Genomic DNA, 21,622 nt, shown 5'->3' on the forward strand with positions numbered 1-21,622 from the left:
TAATGAAACAGTAGGGATATTTTTTATTAGATCGAGAGGATATGAGAATGAAACGTGGTTTATATAAACACATAGATCGGTGTTGAAATGTTTTGTATTTTCACCAAGGGCGTACAGTTGCTGGACGAGGAGCGAGAACATGAGAAGGAAGCAGCCTAGGCGTGGTTTTGGAGGAGGAGGAGGAGGAGAAGGAGACCGTTAACAACAAGAAAAAGGAAAGAGGAAGTGCTTGCTGATGGTCGGGAAGGGACGATATCTGATGACTGACACAGAGGAATCGGTTACGTGGTTCGAGAGAACGAATACAGAAGTAGGCGAGTTGACTGGGAATGGTGGAAGGAAGAAGAACGAGCGTAAGGCAGAGGAAATTATCCATAGAAAGTATATCAACTTGAAGGGAATAAAAAAGTGTGGTGAGGTTGGCGGAGGAACGTTAAAGGAAGTGGTTTTCCATTGTCTATGCCCCGTAGGATATGGCACTTCGATAAGGTACATATAGTCACTCTAAATTATAGTACAGTACAGTACAATGTGCTCCGACGCAGCGCATCTGGACGGCTAAGGACCGGGCAAACGCTGCTGATGATGATGATGATCCGTGGATTTGTATTTCGTCGCCAGTAGCCAGCGCTTCTGTCCTAAGGAATGATGTTACCCCGAAGAGTCATGGAGGTAGTAAAAGAGGAATTGAAGAAGGGTAGCAGAACGGAGGTAGAGTAGGAAGTGACAAATTCTTTTCTGAGTGGAGATGAGTTTAAATTAAAAAGAATAAATGAAGAGTAATGATGATAAAATGCTGCGTGGCTCTGGGCTGTAGGGGTGTCACTAAACCACCCAAGGTGGGATAGGTACATTGTAAATTTAGTAGGAAAGAATCTAATTTTACTCTCCTTCTTCTCTTGTCTTTATCTTCGTCCTTCTTTCACCATCCTGAGATAAGGTCGTCCTTGAGAAGAGGGTGTAGGAGGGAGGGGGAGGTGCATACATACCCCGGAAGTAGTTATCTTGCCCACGTGGGAGCAGTGCCAGGGATCCGGGAGCTTCCCAAGGGTCTTGGGAGGAAGAAGGTAGCCTGGTGCAGGAGCAAGGGGGAACTGAAATCTGCAAATGCGACCGGCAACCCCAGAGACGGGGAGGAGGTGCCTGAGAAGTTGTGGATTAATTAATGAAATGCCCGCGTCTCACGAGTCGAATACACAGAAGCCTGATCGACCAGAAGAATGAATGAGTAGATAATGAGGTGAATGAAATTTCGTGAGATGAATAGATTTGAATAAGGGGTCGCCATGGTGGTTGGATTTAATGCGAATAAAATGAGTAGGTGAATAAAAGTTGTCAGTATTTTTTAGTACTTATGTATTCATTTATTAATATATTTATTCATGTGTTCAAATTATATAGACTGTGTATCACGCTTTATTGGTGGTCATATTTATATTTTGAATATTAAACATTGTACAAACGTGAAATTTGGTCCATTGGAAGAACCTAAGTAGAGACGTGCGCAGTGAACATCTCAATCGTATTGATGAACTACTTACAAAGTTATGTTATGTATTTTGAGATGTTTTCAAATGTGCCACGCTGTGTTGCAGGTGTACGAAAATGTGCTGAAATGCAGTGAAAGAATTATCGTTTTATTACCATATTATTGTAATAATGAAACATGCTACCGGAGAATAGCAGGAAATGACATCAAACAGTCTTTTGTCCGCAGAAGCTATTAGCCGACTAATCTGAGAGGATGTTATGGTACCAGCAACTATTTGGATCTTTTCCCACAGGGCATCCTTCGTTGGAAATTGGATACCTCCTTCATGCACTTTTCTCTTCGAGATCGACCAGAGTTGTTCGATAGGGTTTAGGTCAGGAGAGCAGGGAGGCCGACTCATGAGTGATTCCCAAAGTTGAGAGGTACGAAATTTTAGCCTTGGCTGAACGCGAAGGAGCATTGTCATGCGATGCGGGCTTGATGTTCCATGAGGTACCCACGCTTTGGCCCATCCGTCGGGGCCATCCAGGGTAGCCTCATCCGTGAGGAGGACATCCATGTACTTCCGTGCCCAGTCAGTACGCTTCTCTTTGTGGCTCTTGCTTAAGATGGGTCTAGCGATGCACTCTTAACACTCCTGGCCGTCTCTTTAAGGATCTTACACTGGGTGCTTCTGGACAAAGGAGCACTTTCATATATGGCAGCACTTGTGGTCCTTTCTTACTTGTCTATCTATTTTAACCCATTCAACTCCGATGACAAGATGTCTTGTCATTTGGTCAAATAAAACAAAAAATCATAAAACACCAAAATGTTTGATCAAACACCAGAAAAAGATGACGTCAATCCTCGCTTCGCTCGCAGCGAAGCGAGGATTGACGTCATATTTTTCTTGTGTTTGATCAAACATTTTGGTGTTTTATGATTTTTTGTTTTATTTGACCAAATGACAAGACATCTTGTCATCGGAGTTGAATGGGTTAAGGATGTCACGCTGGGGTACACTTCTTGCTTTGTTGATTGGGGTTTCCACATATGCCTTCAATGTTCTCACATCCCGACCAAGCTCGCAGATAAGCCTACTGCCAGACCTACAATAATCAGTGTCTTCTCTATATCTGTCAGACGTCGATTTGGGGCATTTCACACACCTGCAATAAAGCGTGACACAGTTGAAAGCACCTCAAAATACATAACTCAGCATAACTTTGCAAGTAGCTTATCAACACGATTGAGATGTTCACTGCGTACGTATACCTATGGTTTTTCAGTGGACCAAGTTTCACGTTTTTACAATGTTTGATATTCAAAATATAAATATGACCTGCAATAAAGCGTGAGACACAGTTTTTATTGGTAGCCAACTACAAATACAGGAGCAGATTCCTAGCCAAGGAGTCTAAGGATTACATAAGAACATAAGGCCTACACTAGGCAGTTCCATGTCCATTACCACATGCCATCTCCATCCATAAAGTTGTCTAACCATTTCTTCAAACAACTGATAGTTTCAGCCCTCACTACATGGTTACTATGTCTATTCCATTCGTTGACCGTCCTATTAATAAACCAGTTCTTGCCTGTTTCCTTCTTAAATCTAAATTTGTCCAATTGAAATCCATTACTACAAATCCTGCCCTGTTTTCTTAACATGATAACATTGTTTGCGTCACCCTTGTTAAAGCCTTTGATCCATTCGAACACCTCTATTAGATCACCCCGCACTCTGCCTCTCCAGAGTAAGGTGAATTTCTGAGCCCATGTATCATTTTGGTCATTCTCCTCTTTACTGATTCTAGTGAATTGATGTCCATTCTATAGAACGGAGGCCAAAATTGTACCGCATAGTCAAGGATGGTCTAACTAACGCTAGATAGTTTGATAGTTACCTCTGTACTTCTATTTGTAACCGTCCTAGCAATGAAACCTAATGCTCTGTTGGTTTTATTCCTGGCGCAAAAGCATTGTTTTCTGGATTTAATTTAATGACTCTCTAGAACTCCCAATTCTCTCGTGCACTCAGTTTTTTCTAAAAGCGTGTTATCTAATCTATATATATTTTCGGGGTTGTGTAGACCTACGTTTAACACGCTGCACTTTGAGATATTGAAGTCCATTTGACATTTCGCCGACCACGTGAACAATTTGTTAAGATTTTCCTGCAGAATCTCGGCATATCCTCCTGACCTAATTAGGTGTCCTATTTTAGTGTCGTCCGCAAATTTACTAACATCGCTATTAATCCCATTGTCCAAGTCGTTTATATACATAATGAACAATAAGGGACCCAAAACGGAGCCCTGGGGAACTCCACTAGAAACACTCCCCTATTTGGATTTTACACCATTTATGGTGACCCGCTGTTTTCTGTCACTGATCCAAGCTCTAATCTGTTCAAACACTTTTCCTCCTATGCCATGTCGAACTCATTGCTAAATTCAAGGTGAATAACATCGTAACTATCATTGTTATCTGACGCCTTATATACTTTTATGTAAAAAGATGGGAGATTAGTCACACATGACTTACCCATGGTGTGAATCACGAATTAAATTGTTTTTCGATGTGATCTCAGATTCTATTAGCTATTACTGATTCAAGTATTTTACGTATAACTGGTGTCGAACTGATTGGCTTGTAGTTGCATATAGACGATTTATCTCCCTTTTTGAAAACAGGAACAATGTTTGCCTGCCCCCAAGCAATAGGCACAAAACCAGTGTCTACCGACTTATTGAATATTTCTGTTAACTGGTCGCATATTTCAAATTTACACTCATTAAGCACTCGCAGAAAAAAGATCGCCTGGACCGTGGGGTTTTGTAGCTGTCTTTCAATTTGTTTGACTACTATCTTACTAATAATTATATTAGATAGTATACTTTCTTCATCTCTACTGAAAATCTGATCGCAGTCAGGTAATCTAACCTCTCCTTAGTAAAGACAGAGAAAAAATATTTGTTAAAAACCCTCACTCATTTTTCCTCCGACTCTATCATGACTTCTTCGTCGTTTTTAATTTGGCGTATCCTTTCCTTATTTTTTGTTCTGTAGAAATGAAAGAAGCCCTTTGGGTTGGATCTCGCTTGTCTGACAACCTTAATATCGTAGTTACGTTTCGCTGCGCGCGCGTTCTTTTTTAATCAGTGTTGCCATATTTGGATCTAAGTATTAAGCTCTCGCCTTCTTTTCTTTTCTTCTTCCTTTTCCCCCTTTTTCTCTCTCTCTCTTTCTCTCTCTCTCTCTCTCTCTCTCTTTCTCCAATCACTTCCATGATGTGGGGTTAGAAATTCCTTCTACCCCATCATGCCCCTCAACTCCTTTCCCTTCCACTCCCTAATTCAGCCGCGCTAGATTTTTTTCCTCTTCCTCCTCCTCGCCCTCCTCTTCCTCTTAGTTCTCGTCCTCCTCCTTCTCCTCCTCCTCCTCCTCCTCCTTGTTCACTGGCACCTCTTGCCGCCTAGTGAGGAAGAATGACTTGTAATAAGCCACTTAGAAGTCAGATGGTGCGCTGGGAGTTGGCGCCCATTTATTATTAGCAGCCGTACCAGTCTTTCGTTCGGTGGCGAGAAATAACCCCCCCCCTCCCCCCCGGACACCAGATGTTCGTTGGGGTTCGTCATAACGACTACGAAAAAAATTGTGAAACACGAGTTTCGCGGTGGTTTCGATGTCCATGGTGAATGTTCAAACTATCCGTAATAGATTCCCGGAGACCAACGTTTGTTTGAGCGATAACGAAAACGTTTGGTAACGATAATAATGGGACTGAAAACGATTGATTTATTTTTATGTTTATTTGTTTGGAACTCATACGTTAACTGACTTATGTAAAATCTTGCCTCAGCTGAATGAAATCGACATTACAGACAGGATAATATGATTTGTAAGACTAGGCCGCCAAGTATGGTTGATCAAGACGTGGATGCCTACATGGGTTTCCAGTAGTTGAACAGAATCGCCTTGTGTGTATCGGTTTAAACATACGAACATACCCTCGCCACCGACACTTCCACCAGACGCTCCCCAACCACGCCACGCTACTAGGCACAACAACAAAAATGAGCTCATTAGAGCGCCGAGGACTGACCGCTACAAGAACAGCGCAATTCCGTCCTTAGTGCACATCAACTCAACATACTCTAGTCCTAGAATTAGCTCAAATTGCACATTGTCAACGTATTACTGTATCGTTGTTAACTCAATAAAATTATTATTAATATCATTATTACATACATACTTCAAGGCCTTTTTCCCGGACTTTCAATCACTCGTCATTTTATCGCACGACATTTCATCACCCGACTATTAACCACTCGTCTTTTCATCTCAAAAACATTTCATCATTTGACAGTTTAACACCTCGACAATGATTGCTCATTTCATCATACAACACTTAATCAGTTAATCACATTTTTAACCATTGTACAATTCAGGAAATTGTTTTGTACAAACTTACAAACTATAAACAATAGGCACGGCATATACTGTATGTATACCAATACTGGGGGATTAGTGACTAATTCACGGAATGTAGGTTCATTAAGAGTGTCAACATATTCATGAGCAGATCTAGGCCTGTCACTTAGATCTGTTAACGACCGTTCAAACCGTGGTGGATTATTGACCCAAAGTACCGCGGACATGCAACACGGAATACACAATGAGTTTATTCAAATGTCAAAATATACGCGCGAGTAGATCTGTTAAAAGAAACATACAGTAATTTGTTAATCAGTTCGGACAATCAAGTATTATCACATATCTCAAAGCAGTTTATTATTCTTCGTGCAGATAAATTACGAATTACAATTTTACTAATTTAGTATTAAAGCTATAAAATACTTTTTTTTTTTTATATAGGGGTCAACCTAGGATGAGATGGATGGATGGGGTAAAAGGGGCATTGGTAAAGAGGGGATGTATTGAGGGAGGACGGGAGAGGACAGAAGATAGGGATAAATGGAGAATGATTGTGTATGGATGATGCTGTGATGCATGAGGGGGAGTAGGTGGGGGATGGGGGTGAGGGAGTATGTGTGAGAAATAAATTGAAGCAGCCAGAAGGGATTTCTCCCCGTCTTCTCTTTTTCTGCATGAGAGGACGGGGAGAGTGGGTCGCCGATTTAATGAAGCGGCCTTGCTGTGGATGTGCTGTGTCATGCGACACTACTTCTGACCCAGGGCAGTGGACAAGATGCAGGGATGACCCATCATCCAGGAGGTGCCAAGATAAGAGGGAGGGAAGAAGGTAGGGAGGTGGAGTATGTAGGGGATAGAATGGGTGGGAGTGGTTTCTATGCCTTTGTTTTTTTTTTGGTTACCTCCCTTGTAAGGGGGAAAAAGCCTTTGCTATATGTATATATATCCTTTTGTTTTTTATTGTCAAATTTTCCCTGTGTATTGTCTTCTAATAATATTTTTCAAACAAAAAATCCTTTTTTGTACTCCTTGACAGAACATTTACATATAAATTTCTATCTTATTATCTGTTGATGTAAAATTTTCTTAAGATTAACTATCATATATGAAGAATTGCAAGCTTGTCACTGCATTATACGATTGTGATGAAAAGTACTGATTAAATGTAATGGTGATGAATGGTGACACCCATCACACTGAACCGTTTTGAGTTCGTTTGAGTAGAAACGACTTCGGTTACCATCTTCAGTTTTTCGAATATTCCAGTCACCTTTGCGTCATAGACTTAGAAACTAAATGGCAAACTAAGAGAGGGTTAAACCTTTACTAACTGAGACATATTGTTAGAATGTTCTTAGGGATGTCTTGAACACTGCAACCAAAGTTTTCTTCTAGATTTTCCAGTTCACAGCGGTTGGCAAGAATCGGTCCAGTTTGAAGGGGCCTTTATGTCATAAATGATGTCACAAGAAGTAAGCCCCCCCCCACTCGATACGGGGGAGGGGATTATTTAACCCTCCTCCCTTCCCCCCCCCGCCAGTCTTCTCGCCTCGAATAGAATCTACTGATGTTAGCCAGAATGAAATAAAAGAGCGTATTCTTGTTGACGTAAGTGCCATTTAATACGTCCATGGCGAGGTAAACTCACACACACACCCTCGTGGCGCAGTGGTTAGAGTTCTCGCCTGCCACTACTGTGGTCCGGGTTCGGATCCCGCCCGAGGCTGAAATAATTTCAGTATCGTTCCGCTGCGAGTCGTTACTCGAACTCTGGTGGGCGGGGAGTTTTGTGTTTGTGTGTGTGTGTGTGTGCGTGCGTGCGTGTAAGGTAACATCATTACCCATAGATCGGTCATATACGAGCAGAGCTCTCTTCCGGGAGGGAAATAGCTGTCGATCACGAGTCCAATACGTGATCCAAAGGCCATGGTGAATCACACACAGTGAAAGGGTGGATTGAGTTTGATACGATGTGTGTTTAATCCTCTCAGAGGGTGTCGGGTGAAGCATCAAAGCCGTGACATCAGAGTTTAAGTTTGTGCGCAGGTGACGTAATCGGAAGCGTGCTGTTCTCGTATTCCCTTAGTTGTGGGTTCGAATCCCGCACTCCTCTCCGATTTCCAGCTGTGACTGTTACCTTCCCCTATAGTCCAAGCGCATAGGGCAAAAGTGAAGGTTTTTGTCGCAGCTACTCAGCGCCTCCTGGTGTATAGTCACGCCTTCTTCACCTTCTGTATGCTTCTGTGTGTCTATGGGTGTGAGTGTATACACATACGCACACACACACACAATCCGTTTAGTCCTACAGTTTTGACACACCCCTTTGCTCACGGTGTGACGTCAGGACTTCTCGTCTATTTTTGTTGTCGACCGTATTCCCCGTCCCCCCGTCCGTAGAAGTCATTTTAGGACGGGACCCCACGACAACACCCACGTGTGCGTCTGCGATCATTCCCAACATGAAATCATCCCATCCGTACCGGTGGCACTAAACCCTCCACTCATCCCCAACCCTCGTTATATCGAATGGGTTGTACAATAGTCAGGTCTCACTGAATCCCTTTTGCAGAGGGTGGTACTTTTCCTTTTTGTTCTGGCTGCTGTCAGGCGATTTTAATCATCACTACTTCAACCCTCAACCCACCCCCGGTGCCGATAGGGTTCGTCAACGACCTCGTAAAGCCGAGTCTTATGAGGTCGTAAGCACGCTGATGTCGCCGAAGGGGCTGCGACCAGTGGCGCCTCAGGCAGTCTGCTCCTGCGGCTGCTGCGGCGGAGGGACGCAGTTGCGGAACGTGCGGGGGTAGGGTGGGAGGTGGGGTCGTTAGGCCAGCCTCCCTAATGAGGTGATTGCATTTGGCACGATCACTTGTTTATTTCTATTATTTTATTTATTTATTGGATCTTTTAGTTTATATATACAATTCTTATATGTACATATATGTATATATATATATATATATATATATATTTATATATATATATGTGTGTGTGTGTGTGTGTGTGTGTGTGTGTGTGTGAAAAAGAGACAGGTGATAAGGGACATGGTACCGGCGAGTGTAGGCCTTGCAGTCTCTTGCAGTCTCCTTCATTCATAAGTTCTTATATATATATATATATATATATATATATACATACATACATACATACACACACGCACTCATTGGTGGGAATAACGCTGAAAGAGAGAAAGAACAAATTAGGTGAGAGAATAGGCTGGAGTGAAATATATCGTGGAGCCTGTAAGAGTTTGAAACGTGCAAGAGACAGAATATGGAGAAACGGCGTAGAGAAATTTGCAGGAGTGACATGGTAGATGTTGGCGCAGGAGTGTGAGACTTCAATGGTATGAGAGAAGTCTTTATTAAGCAGTGGACTCAGAGTGGCTGATCGATTGATTGACACACACACACACACACACACACACACACACACATATATATATATATATATATATATATATATATATATATATATATAATTTTACTCTTTAACAAATTTATTTATCTTTTTGCCAGTCCCTGAACAGCCTCGTGTTTTCATTTGATTGAACTTGCCCTTACTCTAGTACTGGGTAGTTTTGCTTGCTTGTTTGCTTTCTTGCCGGCACATCTCTGCCCACCTTGCAGTCCTTGCCCGCACCAGGGCGCGCCCAGGCAAGGGCGCTTTGGGTGGTCAGATTTGCATATATGAAAGTGGGGTGCTCTGTTCCCCATTTGTATCTTGTCCTTGTTGAAACTCATCCTAATGTAATTGGCCCTACCAGCCCTCTGGTAGCCGATGCGGCACTCTTTATATATATATATATATATATATATATATATATATATATATATATATATATATATATATTCATTTATTTCTTTTTTGCCAAGGCACCAAGGAGCCTCTCATGCCACGTGACCTCACGCGTGGCACAGTGGCACCGTGCGATTTTACTCATTTGGTGCCTGATTCAGGACTGGACGGGTTCAAGTCTCCTCAGTTAAATTCTTTGCCTGTCATTCCACGATTTATGTGTATACATATGCATATAGTGTGTGTGCGTGTACAAAATCAATATGTATAGGTATGTATATGAGTGTGTATACGTGTGTGTATGTATATATGCACATTAGCGAGTTTATTCAGTTCGGGAGAAGCGTTTCCGTAAGAGGGGTTAGGGGAGGTGAAACTTGTTTGTTTACTTGGTTGGCAGCTCCGTTTGCATTCGAAATGAAGCAAGGGAGTGACCATCCCCTTGCCCACGCCCCGCCGCCGCCGCCGCCTGGCGCCGACAAAGGCCAGCGGTAACCCGTTCCTTTGTTCTCCTGCCCATGGCGACGTCAGCGACGTCATATGGAGGAGGACGAGGACGAGGACTTTTCGTGTATTGGATACCACGACCTTTGCGTTGATGGGTTACAGCAAAATATTAATATGATAAAAAAAAATGCTTACAATCTCTCATTCTCTCTCTCTCGCACACACACACACAACCTCGTGGCGCAGTGGTTAGAGTTATCGCTTGTCAGTACTGCGGTCCGGATTCGGATCCTGCCCAGGGCTGAAATAATATCAGTATCGCTACGTTGCGGGTTGTTACTCGAACTCTCGTAGGTGGGGAGTTGGGTGTATGTGTGCGTGTAAGGTCACAGCATTACCCTTAGATCGGTCATACGAGCTCTGAGCTAATAAATGTCGATCACGAGTCCCAACACGTGATCCAAGACCATGATGAGTCAAACACACACACACACACACACACACACACACACACACACACACACACACACACACACACACACACACACGAGGAATATAGGAGGTTGAACAGACCCAAGGCCACGTTGTCATTAGTATGGGCAGAAAGTGGAAGTACCATTTGAGAAAAATCCTGCCCTGTCCATATGGATTCTTGCTTCTCTTTCAGGTTTTCAAAGGTCAGGAGGTGCCTAGCTGTGTCCGAAGTCCCCTTTGCCCTTTGTGTTTGGACGTCTGGGGGGAATAGCAGTTTATTAATGCGAGTATTTGCGCGCGTACTTGTGGATTACAACTGTGTATGCAAGGGAGCTCTGTGTTCCCAAAGATCAATTATGATTTTAAAATGTGTATGTGTGTATTTACCTAGTTATAGCATACAGAATAAGAACTGTGCTCGTAGGATCCCGTCCTTTTTGAGTGTGTGTATGTATGAGTTTGTAGGAATGCTCTTCCCAACCCTGCGCATCACTATGATGATGAGTCCTTCGACTGTCTAGGAATGGTTTACCATACCTTTACATAACGAATAAACAGGGGTGAGGAACCTACACCAGAAGGCGCTGAGTAGTTGCAGCCGAAGCCCTATGTGCGTATAGGGACTGTTGGGGCAGACACTGCTGGAAGTCGGAGAGGAGTGCGGGACTCGAACTCACAACTTGGCGAATACGGGCAAGCATGCTATCGATTAAGACTATGGTTATGATTTTTTTAAGGTAGATATAGCATAATAAAGTTTTTTAATATAGGTTTAGAAACGTGTGTGCTGATTGGATGTAAATGGACGAAAGCGGCATTTGTATATGAAACTCCTACCAGTACCGTTTCCCTTTTGTGTGTGTGTATGTGTATATGTTCAATTTGTTCAAATTGCGTTATACGGTATATGGGTCTGTTTATAACAAACACTGAGTCACGTCATATAGAGTTCGGTAAACCCTCGATAGATCGAACTAATTGGAGGGAATTGTTGATAGTTGCAGCCGACAATGTATACTGTACGTCCGTATTTAAAATTCAGTAGTCCCTGCTATCCATAGCGAACCTTGCTCCATAAATGTCGACTTTGTTCGTTATATCCGACGGATGGTCGATAGGCCTCACTAGGGTCGATATAGCCGAAGTTCGGTGTAACGAGGTTCGGTATAGCGAGGGTTTTCTGTACGAGTGTGTTGTGCTGGGGTGACACCGCGTAGACACACGATATCGTAAGCTATATCGTAAATATATCGTAAGTTATATCGTAAATGGAATATGTGTATCACGCTTCGGTGATGCGTCTCGTTGTATAAGGGACGTGACGTGCCGCATTCTCAACCCCGTTTAAGTCACCCTTCAGCCAGGAATCGAACAACCTGTGCCCAAGGTACCGGCAACACTGAACGGCTCGTCTACTGCTGTAACACTACCTAGTACAGACACTTGATAGTTTCTCTCCTCTCCTCTCTTTCTCTTCGCTCTCCTTTATAGACTGACCAGATAGCTATGATCGATTCCTTGTCACTTGAATTAACGGACTTGAGAAGGGGATTGGTCCTTGTAGCACAATAAATTCAACATATTTACTGTAATTTCATATCAAATTCAACCAAGGATTGTGGAAATAGGTTCATCGTATGCTTTGGTCGCATTAGTCGTGGTGGGGGTGGGGGAGACTGGGTTTTGTCCGTTATTTCCGAAAGCCGGTAAATGGCGTGTCCGTTAAATCGAAGGTTGTCCTAGTTTTATACCCTGCAGGACCTGCACGACGACGACGATGACGCAGGACATGGGATTGATTGACGGTGACACGGTCGATATAATGCGCGCGCCCTCTCTACCTGGGGAAGGGAACGAGGGTATGCAAGGTCTTCGCGTCCGGATCTTAGGTCCCCGTTTTTCGTGGGTTGTCTTGTGTTGCCGCTGATTGGCGAATACCGTTTGGGTCATTCTGTATATTTACTTTTTTTTTTATTTCTTTGGTTCCTTTGGTTTTGGGTTCGTTATATATGTGACCCTCAATGAACGAGGCTTCTATATATACATATATAGAATGTGTGCGTGTGCGCATGTGTGTATTATCCCATTATTCTTGTTCTCCCGCTGTTCTTGTTATTTTTGTTCTTGTTCTTTTTTCGTTTTTCTGAGTCTTATTTATATCCTTGTACTTTTATTTCTACGTTTCGAAAATGAGCCGGAAGGCGAGGAGCCCTATTTGCGGAAGCGTTTGGTCTGACTGGCAGCCAAAATTGGGTCTCCGCATCTTGAACACGGGACCACGAATTGCGAGACTTGACGTTCCCTCAGAATTGACGTTTCCTCTTGCGTCTACGAAAAGGGTGCTGACAACCGGTATCGACGTCATCCAGGACCGCTTGTGTACATCATGTTTACTTTAACTTGGCAGAGATGTATAGAAACACGTATGCACAGTAGTCGGTTGGTGAACAGTCGTGTTCAGATGCAAAACATTGGGACAAAGAAACGTATAGGGAATTGTTGACAAAAACTAACGCGCATACACAGACATACAGACATACAAGGCAAGGTTTGACAAATGGAGGAAAAGAGATGGGATCCCATGAGCATAGCTCCAACCCCGTACACTACAATTAGGTAAACACACACACACACACACACACACACACACACACACACACACACACACTAACACTAACTCTTAGGTGGTGAGGAGAGTGAGGTAAAAGATGAAAATTAGATACACTGAAGAATACGCACACGTAGGGAGAGCGAGGAAGAACATACCATCGAATGATCTCTTTAGAACAACGTTCTGAACCACAAAACTGATGCAAATTTGTGTTCCTGTTTTACTCAAAAATGAATTTTTATGTTTAGGAGGGATTAACAAAGTTCTTGATTATAAATAATGTTAGTAATAATCAGCCAGATTGAAGAACTACCAACCAGTAGCTCAGCAACATGATTGTGCAAATTCTGAAGTTCAGATGCATATATATATATATATATATATATATATATATATATATATGTATGTATGTATCAATAGAGAGGCTTCTGGCGTGGGATTGAGGGAGAAGTGAGGTGAGGGTTGTTCCTCTTTACGGATTTTTGGCTTTTGGGTGGATCTTCCACCACCACCATAGGTCACGATATCTGTTGAAGGAGAAATACCGCGGCGATTGCTTGCTTGCTTGGTTAGCGTCGTGACGTGGCCACACCACATTACCGTGTTACGTCCATGAATGGAACTCCCCAAGGATAATGAAGAATATTTATAGGCAGGATTTCTCTCTATCACTCGACAGTCTCTCTCGCTCTTTTTCTTCATCTATCTATCTCTCTTCCCGCTCTACATCGTTATCTTCTCCCTATCTATCTCTGTCTCATTATACTTTCTATCTTTTACTCGTCTCCCTCAATCTCTATCGGCTCTCTCTCTGTCTCTCTCTCCCTCTCCCATCTCTTCATCTATCTCTTTCTCTTCCTTCCCTCTGTATCTCTATCTCGTTATTCTCTCTCTCTCTCTCTCTCCAGACAAATTTCTATCCACAGCAGAATAAGATCCTTCGGCACTAGCCAGAATAAAATGCCGATTAAGCGAACAACGAATGAACGAGTTAAAAGGGACGTTCTAGTCTCAGAACACAATATCAGAAGAACGCCATTGTAACCAGACAAGAGTGGGAGGTTGGTGGTTGGGGGTGGGGGGGTCGAAAGAACGTCTTGTCCATAATGTGCACACTGATGAGTCCCAAGAACGATGCCGTTCATTGGGTTGAACGTTGGCGTTGTTGTTGAACACGTTCATGCATATACATGACCTCGTCAGCAATTAGAATTTTTTTTCTTCTTCGTGCATGTGGTAAAATTTTCTCTTTTTTAGGGGGTCATGAAGTTCTTTTGTGTGTGTGTGTTTATGTAACATGTACTTATTTATCATTATTTGATTATTTGTTTATTTATTCATCCGTGTATTTATTATGATCAGCATCCTCTCCGTATGTAAATCGCAATCCTACAACATTATGGATGGGGGATGACAGGTGGGGTAGGTCTTATGGTCTCTTGCAGTCTCCTTCATTCTAATGTTCTGTCTTTAAGTATCTTCATCCCATGAGCATAATGATCATCCCCCCCCCTCCTCCGCCCTTAGGTGAAGGATATTGGCAGTCATTAGCCTAAACAAGATAAATTAAATACATTGTTGTTACAAAGAGGCAAGCGAGCTGAGATGAAAGGGAGAAGATAAGCACAGAATGTAGTGAGTGGGGGTGGAAAGGGGAGAGTGTAGGGGGATTATTTTAGGGAGTAGTTGAATATGAGTGGAAGTGGGAGATACTTAGGGCGCTAATTCCCAACCTGGGGGGGGTTACCTTCCCCCCCCACGCACACACACCCCGGGAAGTGGGGAGGGTAATTTGTCCTAAGGCGCTCGTCAGTTTTATCCATCTCGCTTCTAAAAGTCTAAAGAAAGGGAACTCTTGGGTTTACTATATTTTATGTCATTTGTATTATTAAATTTCTGTCCCTCCCGTGTATGGGTCAGTGTGAGGTTTGAAAATGGAGGGTGCTTTGCCACCCTGCACAGCTTATGCCCCAGGCAGTATGGAGGGAGGGGAGGGGACCCGGGGAGGGGGGGGGGGAGGCGGAGGAACATCCTTCATCCCCAAAGTAGTGAGATGGAAGGGGTAGCCAAATGGGTTTTATTTTATTTATTCGTTCATTTGTTTATTCTAATCCAATTTATCTTACGCATACAGTGTACACTCCAAATTTTAGTTACCAAGACAAAGTACTATAATAAGGTACTACAGTATAATAACATAAGCCTTTGTTCATATCGTGACAGACCATACAAGCTCTCATACTTCTAGGGTTAAGTACTACAACTATAGCCTTGTATCTTTTAGTATTATAGTATATATTAACTATATTCATGCTAGATTTCAGTAATCAAGGATAAGGTGCCATGATTATAGGCCGTATAGTTTATTGTTGTAGTTTATTACTCTTAAATTATATATTGTAGTTTTCAGTTAACAAGGATTAAGTATTCCAGCGTCGTTTATTATTATTATATTACATTATGATTATTGTTATTATTATAGTAGTAATAGTGTTGTTGGTATTATTATAGTATCTTAGCCTTACCTTTTGGTGCCCATTTTCGTCTATGGTATCTGTTCATTGATGCATGTATTTGTTTTACTTGTTTGCTATCCGCGAGCTGATATCCTGTCGTTTACTCAATTATGTATTTATGTAACCATATCTTATTCGAGAGCTGGCAATTTGACGTTCATTTGTTTATTTAGTTCCTGTCTGAAACATGACACCTTAATATATATATATATATATATATATATATATATATATATATATTTTTTTTTTTTTTTTTTTTTTTTTTTTTTTTTGTATCCGAGGGCTGACACTTGACAATTTTTCATTTATTGATTTATTTGTTTATTCATTTATTTATTTGCTTATTTATTAATTCCTGTATAGGTTTATTTGCTGTCCGAGAGCTATGTTTAATTTTTTTTGTTTAATCATGTATTTGTTTGTTTATTTATTTATTTAGTCATGTATTCATTTCCTATTCGACAGTTGGCATCATGACATTATTCATTCATTCCATCATTAATTAACTTATTTTTTCCTTTTATGAAATATGTACGGACGGTAATATATGTTTCTATTTCTTCTCCTTTCTTCTTGCCCAGCAGGAACTGAACGAGCTCCGTCGCACGAAGAGACCCGAACGAGCTAGCGAGCGAGCAAGCGAGTCGTCGTGGGACCGGTGCAGCACTCTGTTGTGCCTTAGCTTGCTCGTGGTGGCTGTGGCGCCCAGACACACTCGGCACCATTGCTCGTGTAGCCGTCGAAAATCTTCTCAACAGCATCATGATGGACCAGGTGGGTAGGAGTAGGGAGGGTCTGTGACGTCCACGTAACGTCACGTGTTACTCCTGTTATGGTCACGTAACGAAGCTTTGGTCGTCGACATAAGTTACGTCCCTGACGTGAGCTGCTGCTCCTCTTTCTCCTCCTCCTCCTCCTCCTCCTCCTCAACCCCCCCACCTCTTTCTTCTCTTTTTCCCTAGTCTCCCTCTCCTTCACCCTATCCTCCTCTTTTTTTTCTTTTTCTTTTCTTCCTTCCCCCGTCTCCTTTCTCTTCTCCCGTCTCCTCCTCGATCTCCTTCCTATTCTCCTCCTTCTCCTTCCTCTCCTTCGGTTCCTTCTCTTCTTCTTTCCCATCCTCCTCCTTCCCTTCCTCTCCTTCCTCTTCTCCTTCGGCTTCTATTTTGCCTGTTCCTTTTCTTCTTCTTTCCCCTCCTCTTCCTCCTCCTTCGTCTCGCCCTTTTCCCGTTCTCATTCTTCTCCTCCTCCTTCACCTTCTTCCTCTTCCCCTTATTCCTCTCCCTCTTCGTCTCCCTTTTGCACCCGAGATGGATTATCAAATACAGAAAGTTTTATTCAATCAATATTTGAAGGACTTTAGTGACAATCTCTACGGATCAGAATAGCTCTTTATCATATTATCATTACTATTATTATTATTTATCATCTCCTTTTCTTCTCTTCTCCCTCTTCTTCTTCTCCTTCTTCCTCTTTTTCTTCATTTAAAAAAGAATAATAATGACTACTGTCCTTTTTAATTAAATCTCTCCTGCGACTTTTCACCTCTGTGGTTTGGTTTGCCCCCCCCCCCAGTGATGGAAACTAGTTATGTTTGACGAAATATACTTCCTCTTTCATATCTGTATTACATTCCTCTTCTTTCTCTTCCTCTTCATCTTTCTTTTCCTTTCATATCACTTTTCCTACCTTTTCCTCCCTTCTTTTTCCTCCTATTCGTCCTATTGTTATTTGTGTTCCTTCTCTCCCATGTCTTCTTCCTCCTCTTCCTTCCTCCTTTTCCTCTCTTTCCCATTCATCCTCCTGTACTTCTTCTTCCTTTTGTTATTTGTGCTCTTCTCCCGTTTCTTCCTCCTCCTTTTCCTTCTTCGTCCTTTTCATCTTTTTCCTGTCCTTCGTCTTGTTCTTCATCTTCTTCCTCCTATTCTTCCTATTGTTATTTGTCTTCATTTTCTTCCGTGTCTTCTTCTTTCCTCCGTTTCAATTTTTTTCCTATTCTTCCTTTTGTTCTTCATCCTCTTCCTCCTCTTCTTCCTATTGTTATCTGTGCTCCTCTTCTCCCGTTTATTCTTCCCCCTCTCCCTTTTCTGCTTCCTCTTTTTCCTCCTCCTCCTCCTTATTCTTCTTCATGTTCTTGTTCCCATTCATCCTTTTCTTCCTCCTCCCCTTTCTTTTTCTTCCTTTCCCTCTTCCTATTCTTTTCCAAATTATTCCCATTCTTCCTCCTTTTCTTCCTCTTCTTCCTCCTCCCCTTCCTCCCATGCTTCCTCTTTTTCTTCCTCTTCTTCCTCCTCCCCTTCCTTTTTCTTCTTTTTTTTCTATTCTTCCTCGTGTTCTTGTTCCCATTCTTCCCCTTCTTCCTCCTCCTCCTTCTTCTTCCTTTTCTTGTTCTCTCTATTCTTCCTCTTGTTCCCCTTCGTCCTCGTCCACTTCTTTTTTCTTCCCTTTTTCTCTTCTTCATCTTCTTGTTCTTTCTCTTCCTCCTCCTCAATATCATCACTTCTCTCGTTTCTGTACCGGAACGCACCACGCAGTTAATCAGTCAGTAAGACGAGCCGCGGCATAAGGAGGTTCCTTACGTCCTACGGCCAATAATACGCCCCAGGAGAAGGAGGCAGAGGACGCGAAAATCCAAGGACGGGAGCCGCATCCAACGCTCGTCCATGTTGACGAAATGTACCTTGTTTACCCTAGGCAATGAAAGTAAACACGGCTTACACTGGGGGGGTGGGGGGGCGCGGAAGGCGACGCTAGCGGCCTTGTTGTGCCGCGGGAAAGTGAATTACGCCTCTGAAGAATAAAGAAGAGGGAAGCGGAGTAGGTGACACGGTTCATAGTGAATACACCCCCCTGTGACGTCATCACCCTCGACAACATTAAGCCTTGGCGGTTGCCATTGGCAACGTTTCATCGCGGCCTACGGCGGAGATGCTGCTGCTCACAGGGAGCTGGGCGCGTGAATGGGGGTCTACCGCCACCACATTTTTGTGTCTCACGAAGACAGGTTCTCTGTACATCTTGAGCAGAACAACACTGAATTCTGTTAACACAATACGCTTGATACAGTGTTTACAGTTAGAAGTAAAATATCCTCCAAAAGACATTAAAGGTAAGTGTATAAAGGTCCCCCCCCCCACACACACACACTCCTTTGTAAGGGTGGAGGTAGATGAAGGGGGGAAGTTCGTGTCAAAGTAGGCACCCACATCATCCACTGGTGAAGCCCCGTTCAACCATCTTTCACTTCACAACACCTCAAGGGTAAAGTCTCTTTCCCAGCCCCCGGCACACTCCATGGATCAAGCACAGTCCAGCGAGGCACAGCTCTTCACAGCATACTGTATGTATATATATATATATATATATATATATATATATATAATATATATATATATATTATATATATATATATATATATGTGTGTGTGTGTGTGTGTATATATGTAATATTATATATATATATAATATATATATATATATGTAATATATATATATATATATATATATATATATATATATATATATGTATGAAGCAAACAAAATCATACCCTCGGTTCGCGTCATCCTTCATCCATTCACACACTTCCACTGCTCCTATCTATGCACTCCCTCATCCCTGTTCAACCGACGTTCAACGTGCATCCAAAGCCCCCATTACTCCATTCATCCATCTCATTCGTGGCCACTCTCTCGGTCCCGCTCCATTCACTTCTTTCCCGTGTTCTCTTTGCAAGTCCTTTTTCATGCCCAAGCATCCTTAGCATTCCTTGATCCTACCTTATCCTACAACTTCCTCCCCTTCCTCGTTGTTTACCTTACCGCAACGTTTCTCATGCTTTCCATCTTTGTAACAAGTATCATATTTCTTATTGTTTTAAATAAACGCCCAGTATCTTCCCTGGTTCCCTTATGTTACTAGTCTGCTTCATACAGCGCCGTAGGTGTAATCACTCCCTGTATAACCTCGATGCATTCCTTTCCATATTTATTTCTCATAACACTATTCATTTCAACCACATTTTTGTTTTCCTCCTGTACTCTGTAATTCACCTCAACCACTCCTCCGTTCACCGCCACATACGATTTAAAACCCCTCTTCCACGCCTCTTGCCCTCCACGTTTACATTCGACCTGCCGCCCGCACGGTTCCATGCACATCGCTTAACACGGTTTTTGTCCACATTCACCCGTAACTTTCTTCTCTCGCACCCCCTGCCAGAATCAGCCACCAACTGTTCCAGTCTCCTGTCCCATCCGGAAATAAACGATTCAATTGACTTCCCTTTGCATTCTCACCCTTCAGTTCCAAACATATGTTCTAGCTCCCTTGTACTTATCTCATTTATCACCCCTTACATGTTCAAAGACCATGGCGACATCGCACATCCCTGAACCAGGCCCGTATTTACCTCAGACCCGCTTCTTCTCCGACCGTTCCATATCCCCTCCTACTAGAAGTAAAAACGTCTGACTAACGTTCAGGAGGTTACCCCTGTCCCATATAAAGCACTCCTGTAAAACACTCCACAAATATTTTCGATTAGTCCTGTCACACACCTCCAAGCCCACAAACACCCTTCCCCCCCCCACAAAAAAAAAATACTTATCGCATACACATTGTTCTAAAAAAATACTTTTCCTCATCGATTCCATCTATTGCCCCATTTAATCCTCTTCATCTTATTCTGATCTGGTCTGATCCCCCTAGAATTACATTCATACTTGTGTCCTCCATATATGGCTGAACCATACATACACTCATCCACTCTATTAGGACACTCTTCCCGTAGACTCGCATTGAACAATCACACCAGCCACTCCACTGTTAGCACTCCACCCAGACACTCCACATGACATACATTCAATTGTATTTCCATATTTCATTCCAGTCGACGCTGCATACACCTCCTCCTCAACAGTAACCTCATCATTCTGCTCTCCCATCACAGCCCTTCTCAAAGCCCGTGAGAATGATACTTCACTCCCAAATTAAAAAAAAAAACAAAAAAAAAAGTAGCCCCCCCTTTCACTCCGCCACCTTCAAAGTCTCTCCCGGGCCTATTTTACATTCAACAGTTCTTCGAACCTCTCCTCCCCTTCCCCGTCTCGAAACCTCTTCCACAACAACTGTCCGTCTGACACCTGTACCCTCTCCTCTCTTCGCTATTCTCCTCTTCTCGACTCTCCTCCTCGCACTCTCTTCCCTCCAAAACATATTTTTACTCTTTACAAAAATCTCGCCCAGAGACCTACTCCCAACTCGCACGTCCTTTTCCCTTGACTTCCCACGAGGTAGATGGATAAAACGAAGCCTCTAAGAGGATCAAAGAAATGTATAAAATGTCGCCTCTAGGAGGCTGCAGACGTCAACAGAACTGCGAGGGTAGTAGCGACAGGATCTTCAAAGGGGATTAAGGGGACCTCTTTCCGCCTTTGTGAACCTATGGAAGGAAAGGTCTTCGTCAAAGTCCGGATATTATAGCTCCCCGGACTTAGATTACTCTGGTGCGGTCTCCACCCCCCCTACCCCCCCTCTTTTTTCTCTCTCTTTTTAATGCAGTGCACCTCCAATATGTCTATCTGTAACATACAAACAGCAAGGCATATCATTATATACCAAATAGTCATTGTTACAACATGGTGGGAGAGGAGTATTTTGCATGGTATGCGTTGGCAGCTGTGAGGGACAAATTGTAGTTAAATTACAGATTCGGTGTGGGGGTGGTGTGTGTTTGCGTGCGTGTGTGTGTATATATATGTATATGTATATATATGTGTGTATATATATATTATATATATATATATATATATATATATATATATATATATTAGAGATGTATCGGATATGAGCATCCGCGGAACATCC

The 21,622-nt window shown here is 42.6% G+C and overlaps 1 protein-coding gene across 11 annotated transcripts in view; it reads left to right on the plus strand.

Moving 5' to 3' along the window:
* LOC143035200 (guanine nucleotide-binding protein subunit gamma-1-like) overlaps window positions 1–21,622 on the plus strand; it is a 93,094-nt gene that overhangs the window by 39,501 nt on the left and 31,971 nt on the right. For 7 of the 11 annotated variants that reach the window (XM_076201912.1, XM_076201902.1, XM_076201907.1 and 4 more), the window contains one exon: window positions 16,345–16,534. In XM_076201912.1, coding sequence (XP_076058027.1) covers window positions 16,523–16,534 — 12 coding nt within the window. In that variant the 5' untranslated portion in view covers window positions 16,345–16,522. Of the gene's footprint in view, window positions 1–16,341; window positions 16,535–21,622 lie in introns of all 11 variants that reach the window. The other 4 variants (XM_076201906.1, XM_076201908.1, XM_076201910.1 and 1 more) reach the window with 1 other exon arrangement.

This window comes from Oratosquilla oratoria, chromosome 18, assembly GCF_046742065.1.
Source record: "Oratosquilla oratoria isolate Oo_2021 chromosome 18, ASM4674206v1, whole genome shotgun sequence".
Taxonomy (NCBI): Eukaryota; Metazoa; Arthropoda; class Malacostraca; order Stomatopoda; family Squillidae; genus Oratosquilla; species Oratosquilla oratoria.